This window comes from Ctenopharyngodon idella, chromosome 19 (genome assembly GCF_019924925.1).
Source record: "Ctenopharyngodon idella isolate HZGC_01 chromosome 19, HZGC01, whole genome shotgun sequence".
Lineage (NCBI taxonomy): Eukaryota > Metazoa > Chordata > Actinopteri > Cypriniformes > Xenocyprididae > Ctenopharyngodon > Ctenopharyngodon idella.
The window spans coordinates 18,770,106-18,787,349 of NC_067238.1; the positions used below are offsets into that span (position 1 = coordinate 18,770,106).

The window sequence follows — 17,244 nt, forward strand, 5'->3', positions numbered from 1 at the left end:
AATGTTTTTTGACCAACTGCTTAAATCAATATCTGAAATCTCTCTGGCCTCAAAATCACATGACAGGGTGACGCTGCCTCCTCTGTTCCCCGTCACAGATATAAGAGTGTTTCCTACAGTGGCAGTTCCTGCAAACACAGACAGAATAAAATTCATTCAATACAAACAATCGATACTGAAAATGTGTTTCTGTCTATTCTGTAATCAAGGTCATCATTAAATATTCTTATTTTAGTCAACTGTCCAAAAAGAAAACTATAATCTTAATCTTTGGTTTAATAAATATTGACAATCTAAAAATTAAATTATATAAATTGAATTATCATATATTAATAACTTTGCTAATATAAACTATCATCATAATCACACATTCATCATGAACATGTTAGTTAGTTTCTGTTAGTCTCCCACAAACAGAAACACAATATAGCAGTTATAATAACACAAAAACTCACCGATTGTATTTAGGCTTAAAAACATGAAAACTTACATTGTTAAAGTTCTGCATGAGTCTGATGTTCAGGTGTCAAGACTTTGTAAACCACAGCATGTTTGCTGAGATTTATAAGAAATAAAACTGAAAGTCTCCTCAGGTGAGTGGTGCGACATGAGAAGTTGTTTTTATTTAGGGAGTGTCTCCAAAGTTCACGATGTAAAAAAAAAAAAAAAAAAGATCATTCCATCATTAATAAACAATGTCATACAAATGCAATTTACAGATGTAAAGATAGATAGATACATGCATACACAGATAATACTTTGTCCTAATTATGTTATATTTATATTATTATATTTCTGAGTAAGAAAAAAATGCCCCATTTTAACTATACATTTTTCCTGAGTTTATTGTTTTTCAGTATGTTCTACATGTTTTGTTGGGAGATTCCTTTGATTTTAAATCTGTAAATAATTACCAGCTCAATTAATTGCATGCAGATTTCATGTTGCAGTTTTCTCTATATTTCTGACTTAAAGCACTTTCCAAATATAAGGAGATGGTGGTCACTAATTTTCTAACTTTGGAGTTTTCTCTGAAAGGTATCTCCCTATTTCCCTCTGTAGGGGAATTTTACAGTTAAAGACCCAAAAGACCAGATGTGTTGAATAAAGACCCGGAGTCAAAGTTTAAAAAAATAATAAAAATGAAGAAAATTTTACTGAAGAATAGTGTGCAGTTTCATCAGCAGAAGTCAGCTTCATGTCTCACAAGAGTTCGTAGGCCGCTCTGCGTACATTCACATTTCCATAACAATTATACTCTAACAGAGTCAACTAACTACATGATTACTTCAGGTTGAATGATTCTGATTGGCTAAGAAAAATAGACAAATTTGGTAATCTTCCACACATGGACAGATAGTCAGAAGCATATCTCCATTCGTCAGGATGCTGACGAGGGGACCCTGGATTTAGGTACTGGATGTCCTGTTGGGTCATGACATGGCGTCTGTCTGTTCTCTAGCAGAGTGTCAGTTGTCCACCAGTACACAGGACCGGCACACATACACAGATACACATCATTCTCAGCTTCTTCAAGGCTGAAGTTGATCTGAGCTCTGCTCTGAGCAGGAAACTTTCCCAAAACATACTGATAACATGTTCTTTTCTCTCAGTGAGAGGTACAGACAATATCCAAAATTATTTTCTAGTGTTTGAAAAGGAAAATAAATGCTTTAACATACGTTGAAGAAGTCATTCAAATAATTTAACTGAAAAATAAATGTTGATTAATAACTTAAAAGATATATATTGAAGCAGCAGTGGATTCCAGAATCCACTCCTTCACCTCCAACTCACACACCACACCCTATCCCAACCAGTCCTAAATCAACCAAAAAATGTATGTTACAGGAAACCTCCAAAAACACACTGCCAACAAGCTATAACCAAGGAGACTTGAATAACAATCTACATCCAGCAGCAGTATGTATGTGTTGTTGCAAATATTACATTTATATGAAATATTACAATTATTAAAAAATTATTCTGACATTTTTTTTAATGAAAGAACTCCCAATGTTCAGACATGAAATTGGCTGTGAAATGGATACACTCAGGCGCCCTGTGGAAGAGCTTCTTTTCCTCATAATGGAAGAGGAGGATGAAGAATGGCCCTCCAAAATCTCATGGCACAGTTGGAAGATTCCAAAGAGCCCTTTACATTTCATTAAATTTAGGGAACATGGAGACATGGAGTCTTTTTTGTAATAATTCAAAGAAATAATGCTGAAAAGTAAACTGTTCTTTTCAAGAGTGTTGATACATTTCTTATTTATTATTATTATATATTACAATTATACTTCTGTTTCATTTCTAAATTATAATTTTAGTTCTATCATTTGTTTTTGAAATGTCTTTGTAACACAATGTGCGATACAAAAATGCATCGCTTCACTTCAGAAGACCTTTATTAACCCTCTGGAGTTGTATGGATTACTTTTTTATGGATGGATGGTTTATTTTTATTTATTTTTTTATTTTTTTTGTCTTCAAAATTTGGGCTGCCATTCACTGCCATTATAAACTTTGGAGGACTAAGGATATTTTTAAATATATCTCCAACTGTGTTCATCAGAAAGAAGATTTCACCTAGGATGACTTGTGGGTGAGTAAAACATGGGATAATTTTCATTTTTGGGTGAACTATCCCTTTAAGGTTGAACCACTGTAGTCATGTTGACTATTTTAACAATATCTTTAGTAGCTTTCTGGACCTCACAGCCGGTGGAAAAGAATCCGATGGGACTCAGGCAGAAATGTTCATGGATGAAATTATTAACATTACTGTAGTATGAAGCTGGGTGCGGAGCTGAACAAGGCCGCTGGAGTGATTGCTAAAGAGAGATGAGCGCGACACGGCTCAAGAGCAATGGAGATTTTATTATGCCACAGTCGCCACCGCTGCTTCACCCGGTCAAGCGTGTTTGTGTTAAAGCAGCGCTGTTTATCATATTACATACATTTGTGTGTTGAAAGTTGTTATAATGCTACTGTGCGTTCACTAGGAGACACTTGTTGCACACTGAAGTAAGCTAGATCGATATTAGAATATCATATTAAAATAATCAAGAAAATGAGATTTTAACAATAGTACTTACTGTGTTTAGTTATAACATGATTAGTTTTCTGTCGATGAATGTATCCAAACAGTTGCTCACCTGTCTAATAAAACACATAATTAAAGCGTCTTTGGTGTTTCCATGGTTTCTACAAAATAAAACCAGAAATTGAGGGTAAAGCGGGTATGATGTCATTGATAGGTGACACACGGACACAACCTGTGTCCTGGTTAAAATTGCTTATTTCTCTGGATTTAAACATTCTTGGAATCATTTGGGATAATGTAAGTACACAAGTCAACAAAATATATAACACTGTTCTAGTGGTTTTGGATATTTTAATCCTAAAATCTTACATAGCTGGTCATGAGCTTGTTTAAGCTTGTCAAGGGCTGGTCCTGAGCTGGAGCTAGTTGCTCAGGACCAGCTTAGGACCAGCACTTGACCAGCTTAAACCAGCTCATGATGACCAGCTCAGGACCAGCATAAACCAGCTTCCATGCTTCAAAACATACCTAACCAGCATATGCTGTTTTTTTCAACAGGCTTTATTTAGAATTTTAAAATTAAAAATTATATATTATATTATATATTTGACATTACATGTCCATACTCTGTCGTTAAGTATCTGTTACAAAATGAACATGAAGTGAATATTATCTATACTACTACATCAACTACATTGATCAAAACAAAATATATAAAAAACAGATCAATTATTTTTCACTGTTAGCAGGAACTGCGGGGAAAAAAACGTAAATTAGTGAATTGGAAGTCAATTCACTCCCCATCCAGATGACAATGGATCAATAATCTAATTCCATACTGCACCCCTGGGAAAATCCTTTTCAATGTTAGGAAATCCGAGGACTTTTGAAAAAAATTGGGCTCCTTTTTGGAGCATTTACCTTCTCTTACTGCAAACTAAATGCAATGTCATCTGTTGCCTTTTTTTTTTTTTTTTTTTTTGTATAAGAAAAATTAAGGTTGTAATATTATGTGTATATGTATTTTTTCATGCATTATAAATGAAAATAAAACCATAAAAAAAAAAAAATTTAAAGATCAACATGTGAATCTTGAACATAATAAAAATGTCTAAATGTCTAAACATCCAGTGAAACTAGGCTACGATCTTTAGCTTTAGAATAAACAGGAATAGTCCAGGTTAGTATTTAATTATCAAAGCCAAACACAGAAGAACACAACCACATAAAACATAGACGAGAATGGAGAGAGAACACAAGGACGGAGAGTACAAGGTAAAAATACACAGGTACTAACGTGATAACTAACGAGCAAACAAAGGAAACTGATGAGATAATTAAAGCACAGGTGAATGAAATGACTAATTAACAACACAGAGAAACTAGATCACAGGAAAACACAATGAAACAGAGCATACGTGTGACAATAAGAAGCTTGGGGCCAGATTTACTAACAGAATTGCAGTGAAAAGGCGTGGACATCAGTGTTTTTATGGAATTGTGCTCTCACGCTAATTTACCATTTTGTAAATCTGGCCAATGGAGTGTTAAAGAAATATATATAAATATTGTTGTTTATTGCACATGTTTTGGCTCAGGGGGGCATTTAGTGTTCATGAGGTAGCCTGAACCTGAGACAGTTATAGACGTGCAGAGGACGGGTTCAGTGACAGCTGAGTATAACTGTGTCAGCAGCTCCTGTGGCTGGTTGAACTTCTTCAGCCGGTGAAGGAAGTACAGTCTCAATCTCCAGTCCGTAAGCAGACTCGTCACAGTCCTGGATGAGGCCGATGAGTGTGTTTTGTGGTGTAGTTGTTGGAGTACAGGGAGAAGAGCAGTGAGGAGAGCACACATCCCTGTGGAGCACCACTGCTGATAGTGTTGGATGTGAGTTTTCCCAGCCTCACAGGATCCACTGACCGATGGAGGTGGGTACAGAGAGCTGGACTTATTTGGACAGGAGGAGGTTTGGGTTTGGGATGATGGTGATGAAGGCAGAGCTGAAATCCACAAACAGGTTCCTTGCTTAAGTCTAGATTTTCTGGGCCCCTGTACAGTTAAATGAGTTGGGAACCCTAGGTAGGAATCGTGTTCATGATTAAAGGATATATATTCAGAGCCAGAGCCAGCAGAGCCCCAAACACATTCGGTCCAACAAGCATAATCCAGTGCCATACAGCTGGAAGGAGCAAGTTGGGGAGAGAAGACAAATTTCTGAAAAAGTTTTTTTTTTTTTTTTTAACTCACTGCTTAAAGGTTTTGTAAAGCTCTCAATGACTCCTGTTTTACTTACTAGGTTGTTTTGTGTCATCAGTCTTGTGATCCAGTTTTTCCTTTGATTCTGTAGAGGATAATGAAAGGTTCGTCACACGGTTTAGCATCAATTTGCCATTCAGATCATGATGAATAAACTTCAACTATCCAAATGTTTTAAAAAATAATATTTCTGATCATCCACTGATCTTCTCTCACCTGTGACTGTGACTGTGATCAAGATTTCTCCTTCAGAGTCCAGAACTCTGTATGTTCCAGTGTCAGTGACTGTAAACTCATTAATGGTCAGTTTTCCATCACTGTCGGTCAGTCGATCACTGCTGACCCCGTGACCTCTCGTCCACACCTCTGTCCACTCTCCACTGGAGCTTGTCTCCACTTTATCAGCATTGATCAACAGAACATCCATCTTCAGCTCCTCTCCTGTTTTCACAGAAATCTCATCTGAGGAGAAACAGAAACATTAATAATTATAATAATTGTGTCAATCAATCAAGGCCATAAACACATTTTCTAGTTACACACAATACCATCACAATTAAAGGAAAAGCAGAAAACACATGCTGCTGATCAGTTTTGTCTTTACCATGAATATGAAGACGAAACTCCCTGATTTGCCGCTCCAACTCTGCCTGATCATTGCGGTAATAGAGATGTAAAAAGTATTTCCCAGCATCACTGAAGATCAGATCCTTGATGATGATGTCACAGTTTCCTTCTTTAAACACTCGACCACTGCATTCTTCAGTCTGACAAACAGGGATGTTTTCTGACTGACTGTATAAACTAAAATCAGAAATCTCATTGGCCTTATATTCACATGGCAGGATCACGCTGCCTCCCTTTATTCCTGACACAGATACAGTGATTTCTTCAGAGGGAGTTCCTGTGAATACAGACAGAATAATATTCATACAAGACAAGTATCAATACCAAAAAATAAATGTGGTGTTTCAGTGTGTGTTATTCATGTAATATTATGGGAAATTTCCACCATTATTCCACAAATACCCAACAAATCTGAGTGGCATAACTGAAAAACTATTGACTAGAATAACTCTGGCTTGAACTAAAAGTCAAAAATGTTTTTATGAACATAAATTATACTGACCGCTGTGATAGACAAGACACAGCAGAAGAAGAAGATTCATCCTGATGAGAAAACAGAAGAGCTGTGTGAGAGATTAACATCCTTAGAATAAAAAAAAAAAAAAAAAATAGAGATTGTGGACATAATATAGGACATACATATATTTAATATAGGAACAAAAAGAAAATACATAGAAGAAAGTCATATACGCCTAGGATGACTTGAGGGTGAGTAAAGCTTGGGCTAATTTTCAGCGATTTAATCATAGGAAGATTGTTGAATGACGTATCATGTTGCCATATTCAAATAATGGAGGAGTACTCAATCCCCTTGGACAGCACGCCAAATACTCTTTTTTTTTTTACTCGTTTACTCTATTCAATCTTTTGTAAGTGTGAACTCATAAAAACAACTGCCACATGTTATCATCCTAAACTGGGCTCAAGAGTGCTAAAGGACAATATCTAATTCTCCCTCCATCATCTTTTGGCAGTGTGTGCAATTCCACTCAACCTGAATAGCACAAACACACCTGGACAGAGTACAACTGACCACAGGACTTCATTTCAACACCTGAATGGACATGCGGTTGACACATCCCACAAGGACAATGATAACACCACGCAGCCACAACAACCACTGCTCATGGAAACAATCCTGACTGAGTCCTGCCCACAGAGCTGACCGCAGATAGACTGTGACGTGTTAGAACTGCTCCAAGATTCAGCACCCAAGGACGACTTTCGCAAAAACAGCCAGGGAAGCCAGGACAACATACAGCCTCCGGTAACACCAGAGCCATTCAGCCGCCTCCTGCGAGAGCTCTCTGTCCTCTGCCACAACACCAGGGCCCACATCCTCCTCCATCTGCTCTAGGTGAACCAAAAACAACCGATAACAGCTCTCAGTGATGTGTGTCGGGTCCCCGCTATGATAACAGTGACTTTGTCAAATGTTTACAGAACAAGCGGGAACCCAGTGTGCCTGTTGCTTTCTCTATTTCTGTTTTATTACGTGATAGAAAGCCTGAGGCCTTCTCAAACTGTTTGGCAAACCCATTTAATCTGCTGCCTATTACACATCAAACTAAGATTACTGTAGAGACAGAAAGTAAGACTGTTAAGTTAGCACTTTTAAACATCCGCTCACTTAAAAATAAATCACTTCTAGTCAATGACTTAATAACCACAAACAACCTAGAAACTATGTTTCTAAATGAAACATGGCTTGAAGACAGCTGCAGTGCAACAATGAATGAAACAACCCCTCCTAACTTTACTTTTATGAGTGTCTACAGAGAGGTGGAGGTGTAGCTGCTCTATTTAAAGATGTCTAGCAAGTGTCATTTGGTGATTACTTGTCTTTCGAATATCTGGGTATTGTGTTAAAAGGTGCTCCTCGCATTCTACTTATAGTTATTTACAGGCCTCCAAAATACTCTCCAGCCTTTGTGGAGGACTTTACAGAACTGTTATCAGCAGTTTCCTCAGAGTTTGACTGTTTTGCTATTACTGGGGACTTTAATATCCACATAGAAAATGCAGAATCCAATATGGCAAAAGAAATCATAACAGTTTTGAATACTTCTGATCTGACTCAGCATGTACATGGACCCACACACAATCGTGGACACACTCTACATTTAATTATCAGTCTAAACATTTCATCCATTGTCATTAAGGATGTAGAGCTATCTGATCATTTCTGTATTTTCTTTGATATATTGATCTCTCCTACTGTTGAAGCTAGATCTATCTCGGTCAAAAAGCGATGCTTAAATGAGAACACTAGTTTACTGTTTATGAAGGCTATATCTTTAACATAACAAGCATATCTGCAGACTCTGTTGATTTTCTCCTTGATTCATTTAACTCAAAAGTAAAGAGTGTTATTGATAACATTGCTCCTGTGAAAGTCAGGAAGAAGAGTGGCAAACAAAAAGCACCGTGGAGAAACTCAACAGCAGTGCAAAATATGAAAATACAATGCAGAAAAGCTGATCGCATGTGGCGAAAGACAAAACTTGAAATCCACTATAACATCTATAAAGATAACCTTCATGCTTTCAATGTGGAATTAGGCAAAGCTAGACAGACCTTCATCTCAAATATTATAAACAGAAACTTAAACAACACCCGCACTCTTTTTGCTACTGTAGAGAGACTAACAAACCCCCCAAGTCAGATTCCCAGTGAAATGCTCTCAGTCAGCAAATGCTGTGAGTTTGCTTCCTTCTTCTCTGAGAAAATCAGTAATATCAGAAAGGCGATCAGCACATCCTTGAGCTGCACTGGGGTAAAACAGATCAGATCACAACCTCAGAAAGTAGCTATTATGTCTGATTTCGAAGCAATTGATGGTAAAATTTAGGAAGAAACAGTACAGCACCTTAAAACATCAACTTGCGCCCTTGACACACTTCCCACATCTTTTTTTAAAAGCGTGTTTAACTGTTTAGAAGCAGATCTACTAGAAGTGGTAAATGCTTCACTTCTTTCTGGGACTTTTCCAAAATCCATGAAAACTGCAGTTGTTAAGCCCCTCCTGAAAAAGAGCAATCTGGATAACACCATATTGAGCAACTACAGACCAATCTCAAATCTTCCTTTCATAGGCAAGATCATAGAAAAAGTTGTTTTCAATCAGATGAACAAATTCTTAAGCTTGAATGGATGCTTTGACAACTTTCAATCTGGTTTCCGACCGCATCACAGCACAGAGACAGCGCTCGTAAAGATAATAAATGACATTCGCTTAAATACTGATACAGGCAAATTGTCAGTGCTGGTATTACTCGACCTCAGTGCTGCGTTTGACACTGTCATTCACAGAATACTTCTTGACAGGCTGGAAAACTGGGTCAGGATTTCTGGGATGGTCCTAAAATGGTTCAGGTCATGCTTACTGTAGAAGGGAGAGGTTACTATGTGAGTTGGTGAGCTCGGTTGGTGAGTTGGTGAGCTCGGCCGCTAAAATTTACACTCTGCACCTTTAAATAGTTCCCATTTAAAAATGGCCAAGATATTAGCCTTTAGATTTAGATTTAACACGCTGCGATTTTCTTAATCTCCTGTCAGATAGTAAATAAGAGCAATTCCAGTAACCAGGGTTAACTTTTCTTCTCCACTTGAATTTAGCATCAGATAAAGCAATGTCAATTAATGCATGATCAAGTTGCAACGCTGCACTGCTCAGCTTTCAGGTCCAGACTCAGATGCACATACATGCTTGGAATTTAGAGCTACCATGAAAAGCTTTGGTTTTTATAAAATGTCAGAAAGCCTGTCCTAGGAGCTAATGTTTTAGTTGTTGTTTCATTAGCGACGCACACCGGTAGAAGATGACTGTTAATCCATGTTTATGCTGCTGTTATGCTCTGTGTAATGCGTTCATGCAATAACTGTAAGTACTGTTATACCTATATATCTTGTTAGTATATGTTGTGCATGTGATTGGTGATTACTGATGTTTATATTGTTCGAGTTTACCATTTATTTCGGCCGTAATTTGTCGATCTAAATCTGCTGGGTCATCACCATCCTCTCTAGTGTTACGAGCAGATAGAGCGAATGCTTGTTTATACAATTGCTTACAGCAGCATAATATTCAGTGTAGTACTGTATTTTTGTTAACTTTATTGTGATTATTAATAGACACATGTTGAATATATTTTGGTACTGTGTTACTGATTTCTGTAATTAGTGCAGTGAGACATACATGTTAGATGAATATTATTGTAAATTTATTTCTCTTTATTTCCTTTGTAGACCATATAATATCACAGCTGCATACCTCAGATGCATATTCAAGATTGTAAATAAACGCCTCATTATCAAGAATCTCTTCTTCACTCCTGATTCTCTGACCGGAATCTGATCCATATTTGGCCGCCTCAATCAGCTAAAAACTTAATTGTAGTGGGGCTTCGCTACATAAATGATTTCAGTGTAATCCTTACACTCAAAATGATAAGCCAAACCAAAAGTACCAAAATACAGAAAACATTTTCTCACTCATTTCCTTAGTATCACTAGCAGGTTTAGTTTTCCAAAAACAGAAGCACAACAATTGGTATAATAGCAACACAAAAACACATAGGCCGGATTTATATTTAAAACACGAAAACTTACATTGTAAATGTTCTGCATGTGCATTCAGCTGTCAACACTTCGTAAACCAGTGAGATGAATGACAAGGCAGAATGGGGTGTTAAGGTGATTGTGACGGAAATTAAAGTCAGAGGAAGTGGTTGTACCTTGCAGAATGTGGTGGGGATAGGTCGTCTTTCATATGCATAATAGGAAATGTGTTCAGAATTGTCTTCACTGTAAAGCAGACAATAAAACATTAGCCTACATCCCGCAAGGGCAAGAGAAATTAATTATGAAAAGTTTATTCGTGGTGAACAGTGTATACACAAACCCTACACCGACCAAAAGAAAAGAAAAGAAAAGAAAAAAAGGGGGAAGGGGGAGTCATGACCAACAGTTGGTGGAAATGTTTCATGATTTTCAATGTTGTGCTTTAAATCAGCAATCTTGCAATTTAATTATCTTAATAAAGGAAGCATTTTCCTTTACTTCCCATTCAGTGACTTTAACTTATCACATTATTTCTTGTGGTTTTACTTGCATCATCATAATGTCATCAATCTGGAACTCATTATATTGCACATTTTTGTTTTTTCTGAAAGTGTGGTATCTCATTGACTTTATACAGTGTTTGAATAGGTTTATCATTTGTAATGATCAGGTTTTCTGTTTGAATATACACAAACACTTGTGATTTCCTAGTTTTACTGCTGTTTATTTGATCATAACTCTCAACAAACACATTTAACACTGAAGACATTTTTATGTAATAAAGCTTCATATGCATCATAAAGCAGATGTCAGTTACATTTTCTCTTAAACTCAGATTGTATGTATATAATTATCCTCTGGATGGTATGGTAATGATTCTGTTTCGTCAGGGAGTCTAACAACTGCATAGCCACATAAATATACACCATCTGATGGTTTAGAACATGAACCGTCAACATATAGACTATCCTCCTCTTCTAGGGCCGTATCTAACAGATTGGTCTTACAGTTTCGGTTTTCAAGCAATCATGTACTCATGGTGTGTGATGATGTAATATATTCTGAGAAATTTTCACCATCAATCCACAAATGTCAACAAAAGCAGACAGCTTTTTAATGTGACAGACACAGACACACATCACAATCACAGTTACACAGAGATAAAGCACTTTAGTGAGTGTAAAAACAGCACAGATCTGACCACAGTAAAGTGACTCTGCTGTGTTTATCGCCCTCTACTGGTGATTCCTTCAGTGCAGATTGAGCTGTTGAAGATGTTTGATCAGACACTTGACTAACAGAACAGTGTGGAGATTTCTGAGTCCAGTACAGTCCATTAATGACCACTAATAATAAGACAAGAAGTCCACTGTATGAAGAATTTTTAGGTAAATATGTCACAGTTTACTTTATTTTGCTATCCTCACTTACATAAATGAACTATAGTGTCCTGCTCCCACTAGTAAAAATATATCAAAAATATCTAAATAGTTTTTGGTTTGACTGTATATTAAATATGTATATATTTAAGACATACAGCATATTTCACATTATAAAGTGGCAGTGTAACTTGGTCAGATTTAGTATACAAATATGAAATGTGAAACAAAACCTTGTAGTTTATACTATAGCAGAATGCTCTAGAAATAACAATTGCCAATTTAATGCACTTTTGGTCATAAAGGCCTGATCTGAGAAATGTTATAGTTTTTAGGCTCAAAATGATAATTTAGGTGTTGTAATGCTGTATGTGAATCAAGTGTATCCAGGGCCTAAAACTAACTTTTACCTGCCAATGGCCGGTTACTTAAGAAAATTTACCGGCCATAAATATTTTTTTACCGGCCATTTTTTGGTTGTTACTTTTTAACTTAAATGTTTGGTGGACTTTACAGTCTCATGGTTCATTTTAAATTAATTATTACGCATTTAGGACAAAATCATATCTATCCTAAACCAAGACTTATAAAGCACATGTAATACACATAAATGTTTCACAGTTGGCTAATGTTTCAACTATAACAAGATAAACACCTTTCTGTGGTTTCTTCGTCAGGGTTGGAGTAGGGCCCATTTTCCTGGGATTTTAATGCCCAAGACCAGCCCCCACATGATAACTGATGACACTTATTGTATAGTGTGATATGTTTCTTTTTGTTTTCTGTATGATCCCTGCTTCACTATGGCTACATTCACACTGTCAGTCCAAAAATGTTTGTGCATATCTGATCAGATTTAGCAAGTCACATGAAAATCATGAAAAATTATGAAATGCGACTTTTACAAATCCGTTTAAAGCTACATTCAAATAAGGTTTGAAATCCTATCGAAATCGCTTTTCTGGAAACCTGTTTTCAGTCTGACTGTTCTGATCTTATTTTGTGTGGTTTATGTGACTTTCTCTCGCCACGTAAAAGGTAAACATCAGATGTTCCTATAGGAAACATCCTGAAAATCGCTGCAGAAACAAGGTTGTGTTGTTGCAAAGTGCCATAGACATGTTTTGAGACTGGTGGAGACGTTAGCGCATGGATACACATTGTCATGTTGTAAATAACACAGCATCTGTATTGCAAACCCTTCCATGTTGTGTTTGTTGTTTTTGGTGTATACGGATTCCGACGGCCTGGGCGAAGGTTAACGCGTGTATGTCTTTTCAGCGCATCTGTGAAGTTCACTTAATTTCATTCGTTTAATCTGACTCCAATTTCAAATGATTATTATTCTTAGGTTGTGTTTCCAATTAGAAATTAATCATTTGTTATGTATTAATTTAGATATTTGATTATTCTGGGTTTCCCATATTTTCAATTATTCGTTCATTACAGACCCATATCACTTAGAAAAGTCACTTTGGCCGATTGAACGCCCTTTACGATCACAAATTCGCCAGTTCTGATCTTAGTCAGAGGGTGCAGAGTTTACTAATGCATTTGAGTCAAACCGTCACATGCTTGTTCATACAAAAACACAGTTTTCTTAGTCATGATACTGCAATTTGCTACGCCAGTTGATAGATAAAAATCAAAAAGTCCCATGATGTGCTAACATGCTCCTTTCATGGGCCTTTAGTTTGAATCTATCCTGACGCAGATTTGCGGAAATATGGACTCCAATAATCTACTGGTCATAATGATTTCAGAAGAATCCAGAGTAAATCAAATATAACATTTTATTTGTCAAGTAAAAATGTATCATGCCAATTACATAGTTGGACAATTAGAAGCCAATTCAGAAATAATAAATGCATAACATCAATTACTCAAAGAAATGCATATACACACAGTGATGTGTGAATGTCTTCAGACATTCAACCATCTCTGTATGGGGGTTTCTGGCTACAGAAGATCTCCCCTGACTGCTTTGCACTTTACCTTATATACCAAGACCACAACAAAAGGATTGTAAATTTTTATTACACCAACACCTGTTTTGGGGGGAGAGGAGTGGGTTTTCACAAGAGACACCACCCAAAAAGAGGACAGAATTGCCTTTAGTTTTCAATCTTCTTCATAATATCAGTGACTGCTGTGAAACTGAGACCATTTTACCAATCGCACTGAGACATTTAAAATGATACCAAATATGAAAAGAAAAAACAATAGATACACAAGTTACATTATACCTCTTGAAGAACTTTCAGTTACTTGAGTCAGGGGGAGTGGAAGGAGGTGGGGGGTTGCATCCTGTAGACGTGTGAGGACAGTTTAGGGCAAGGCGTTGTCCTATGCTATTTCTTTGAGATCTTCTCTCCAGATGAGTTTTATTGCTTTATTGCAGGGCGCGTGATCTCAGTTTTTGTCTTACCTGTTGTTTGTTAATTAGCTCATTAGTTCCATCTGACATATTTTCTTTTAAATTTTAAATTTAGGTTCAGTCATTTCACTTTTATGGCAATGAAAAGGTTATTAGTCAGTTATTGAAATGCCTTATTTTCAGAAATGTCACTTTAGTCAGTTCATTGGTATTTAACAAATTTGATTGTCTTTTGCTGCAAAATCAGACAAATTCATTCATTCATTCAAATACTTTTTTTTTTTTTTTAAAAAACACCTAAATCCACCTCTTTGGACAACAAGACATAGTAAACAGTTGCAAAACCACTAAAGATGCAACTGGAAACATTGCAAATGATGGAAGCAGAATTCAAAATGTAACAGTGAAGAAACTGATCCACACAGGGGGAGCTGTGATGCAAGTGGCTGTCATGTTTGTGTTATATTACAGCTGTTCTTTAATGTAGGTTAGGTTATGTCAGTTTCTGTCAGAGTTACAGCAGCACATGCTACTCACAAAATTCTGTCATTGCCACTGCAACAATTTTCTTTACACACACGCCATCATTCATCTTGAAAAATGATTTGGTTTCTGGTATTTCTGAAAGGGCCGAGGCTAGGATTTAGCAGATTTGAAATTTAAGTATTTGATGAACGTATACTATGTGCTTTTGCATCTGAAATATTCATATACTTCCTGTGTTGTTGCAGTCCTTGTGTAACGAGGCGGGACTCAGGCAGAGATCCATTTGCAAGCTTTATTAAATATGAGCGTGGTCGCACAGGCAGGGTCAAAGCAGGGGCAAACAGGAACAGCAAGGGATAGGCAGAATCGAGGTCAGGATACAGGCAATGGTCAGGACAGGCAGATATCACTCACAGGTCAGGATACAATAAACAGTCCAAAGGCAGGCGGCAGAGAATCGTAAACGGGTAACAGACAGGATCGGTAACAGACAGGCAGACAGGATATAAACGCTCAGAATTGCAACACAGGTTAAACAAGACTTCGCAATGATGTAGTGTGTGAGTGAGTCTTAAATAGTCCAGATAATAGGCTACAGGTGTATGTGGCAAATGATGACTGGTGTGGAGTGTGCATGTGACAGGCAGGGAGGATTATGGGAAGTGTAGTCCAGGAACTGACAGGAATCGTGACATAACGCCCCCCTTCCGGAAGGCGCGTCCTCGCAACGTAAATGGCATGGATGGGGGGGGGGTGCATTGGAGACCTGTTGGCAGACGGGAACGGGGTCTCCAATGCAGGTCCAGGAACTCGGGCAGCCACGGCGGGACAGGTGCCACGGGCAGCCATGGCGGGTCAGGAGTGTCGGCCAGCCACGGTGGGTCAGGTGCCACGGGCAGCCACGGCAGGTCAGGAGTGTCGGCCAGCCACGGTGGGTCAGAGGCCGTGGGCGGCCATAGCAGTTCGGGAGCCTTGGGACACCAAGGCGGATCAGGAGAGTCGTGCAGCCACAGCAGGTCAGGTGGCTCGGGCAGCCACGGCAGGTCAGGTGGCTCGGGCAGCCACGACAGGACAGAGTCCGTAGATGACCACGGTGAGCTAGAGTCTATAGGTGGCCAAGGCAGTTCAGAGGCCGTTGATGGCCGTGGTTGTGCAAGGTCCCCACCCACAAGCTCCCCACCCTCAGGTATATGCCCCCCCCCCCTCCCCCCTTCTTGGGGAATTCAACGGTGGCCGTGGCGGGTTCGTGGGCAAGGAGCTCGGGTGGCGCCGGCAGGGCTAGGAGCTTGGGCGGCTCTGGCAGGGCAAGGAGCTTGAGCGACACCAGTAGGGCAACCATCTGGTCCGAAGATGCTGGCGGAGAGGCCATCTTGTCCGTAGACACTGGCGATGCCGCCATCTTGTCCATAGACACAGGTGAAGCGGCTATCTTGTCCATAGACACCGGCGAAGCAGCCATCTTGTCCATGGACACTGATGAAGCGACCATCTCGTGCATAGCAACCAGCGAAATAGAGTGTGTTGCAACCGGCAAACTAGAGTGCGTTGCAACCGGCGAACTAGAGTGCGTTGCAACCGGCGAACTAGAGTGCGTAGCAACCGACGAACTAGAGTGCGAAGCAGCCGTCGGGCTTGAGTGCGAAGCGACCGGCAGGGGTTTCGGAATGCTAGCTGTTCGTACTGAAGTTAACGGTGGATCGTCTACACTGGACAGCAACCCTCTCCGCTCTCGGACAGGTTCAGAGACGTGACGTGACTCTAGAAGGTTAGCGGAGATGTAGCGGGGTTCTGGAAGATCAGCGGAGACTTGACTTGGCTCTGGAAGATCAACGGAGACGTGACGTTGCTCTAGAAGATTAGCGGAGACGTGAAGTGGCTCTGGAATATCAGCGAAGACTTGACTTGGCTCTGGAAGATCAACGGAAATGTGACGTTGCTCTGGAAGATTAGCGGAGACGTGACGTGGCTCTGGAGGATCAGCGGAGACTTGACTTGCTGTTGTTGTAATGGTGGCCGCCATCTTGTGAGTGTCCTTTGGCGCGGCGGCCATTACGTGATTCAGCGAGGTGTCGCATTTCTCCACGACACCCACAGTAAATAGAGATCCAACAGACAACAAAGCATAATCCATAAAGCTACTAAGTGATGAACGCGGTCCTTCTTGTCTTAGTTTGTTCTGGAGAGGTTGGTTAACGCCATCACAGAAAAGGTCTATCAGTGCACGGTCAGGCCAGTATATGCAATGTCCAAGTATTCCGCAACATATTCCTCCAGCGATCGTGAGCCCTGCTTGAGCCCTAATAACAATAATGCAATGTTCCTACCAGACCAGTGTTCACCAGAAAAGCTGCTGGATCGTTGTTGTGGCGAAGTCTTCTGTAACGAGGCGGGACTCAGGCAGAGATCCATTTGCAAGCTTTATTAAATATGAGCGTGGTCGTACAGGCAGGGTCAAAGCAGGGGCAAACAGGAACAGCAAGGGATAGGCAGAATTGAGGTCAGGGTACAGG

At 39.1% G+C, this 17,244-nt stretch overlaps 1 protein-coding gene across 4 annotated transcripts in view; it reads right to left on the reverse strand.

The window, feature by feature from the left end:
* Positions 1-4,081: 4,081 nt before the first annotated feature.
* LOC127500693 (uncharacterized) overlaps positions 4,082-17,244 on the reverse strand; it is a 114,059-nt gene continuing 100,896 nt past the window's right edge. The window contains exons 1-6 of one of the 4 annotated variants that reach the window (XM_051872047.1): positions 10,541-10,899; positions 6,432-6,472; positions 5,907-6,206; positions 5,519-5,764; positions 5,340-5,387; positions 4,082-5,225 (exon numbers count right to left, since the gene is read on the reverse strand). In XM_051872047.1, the coding sequence (XP_051728007.1) occupies positions 5,122-5,225; positions 5,340-5,387; positions 5,519-5,764; positions 5,907-6,206; positions 6,432-6,472; positions 10,541-10,758 (957 nt within the window). In that variant the 5' untranslated portion in view covers positions 10,759-10,899 and the 3' untranslated portion in view covers positions 4,082-5,121. Of the gene's footprint in view, positions 5,388-5,518; positions 5,765-5,906; positions 6,207-6,431; positions 7,011-10,540; positions 10,900-17,244 lie in introns of those variants that run through there. The other 3 variants (XM_051872057.1, XM_051872068.1, XR_007926390.1) reach the window with 3 other exon arrangements.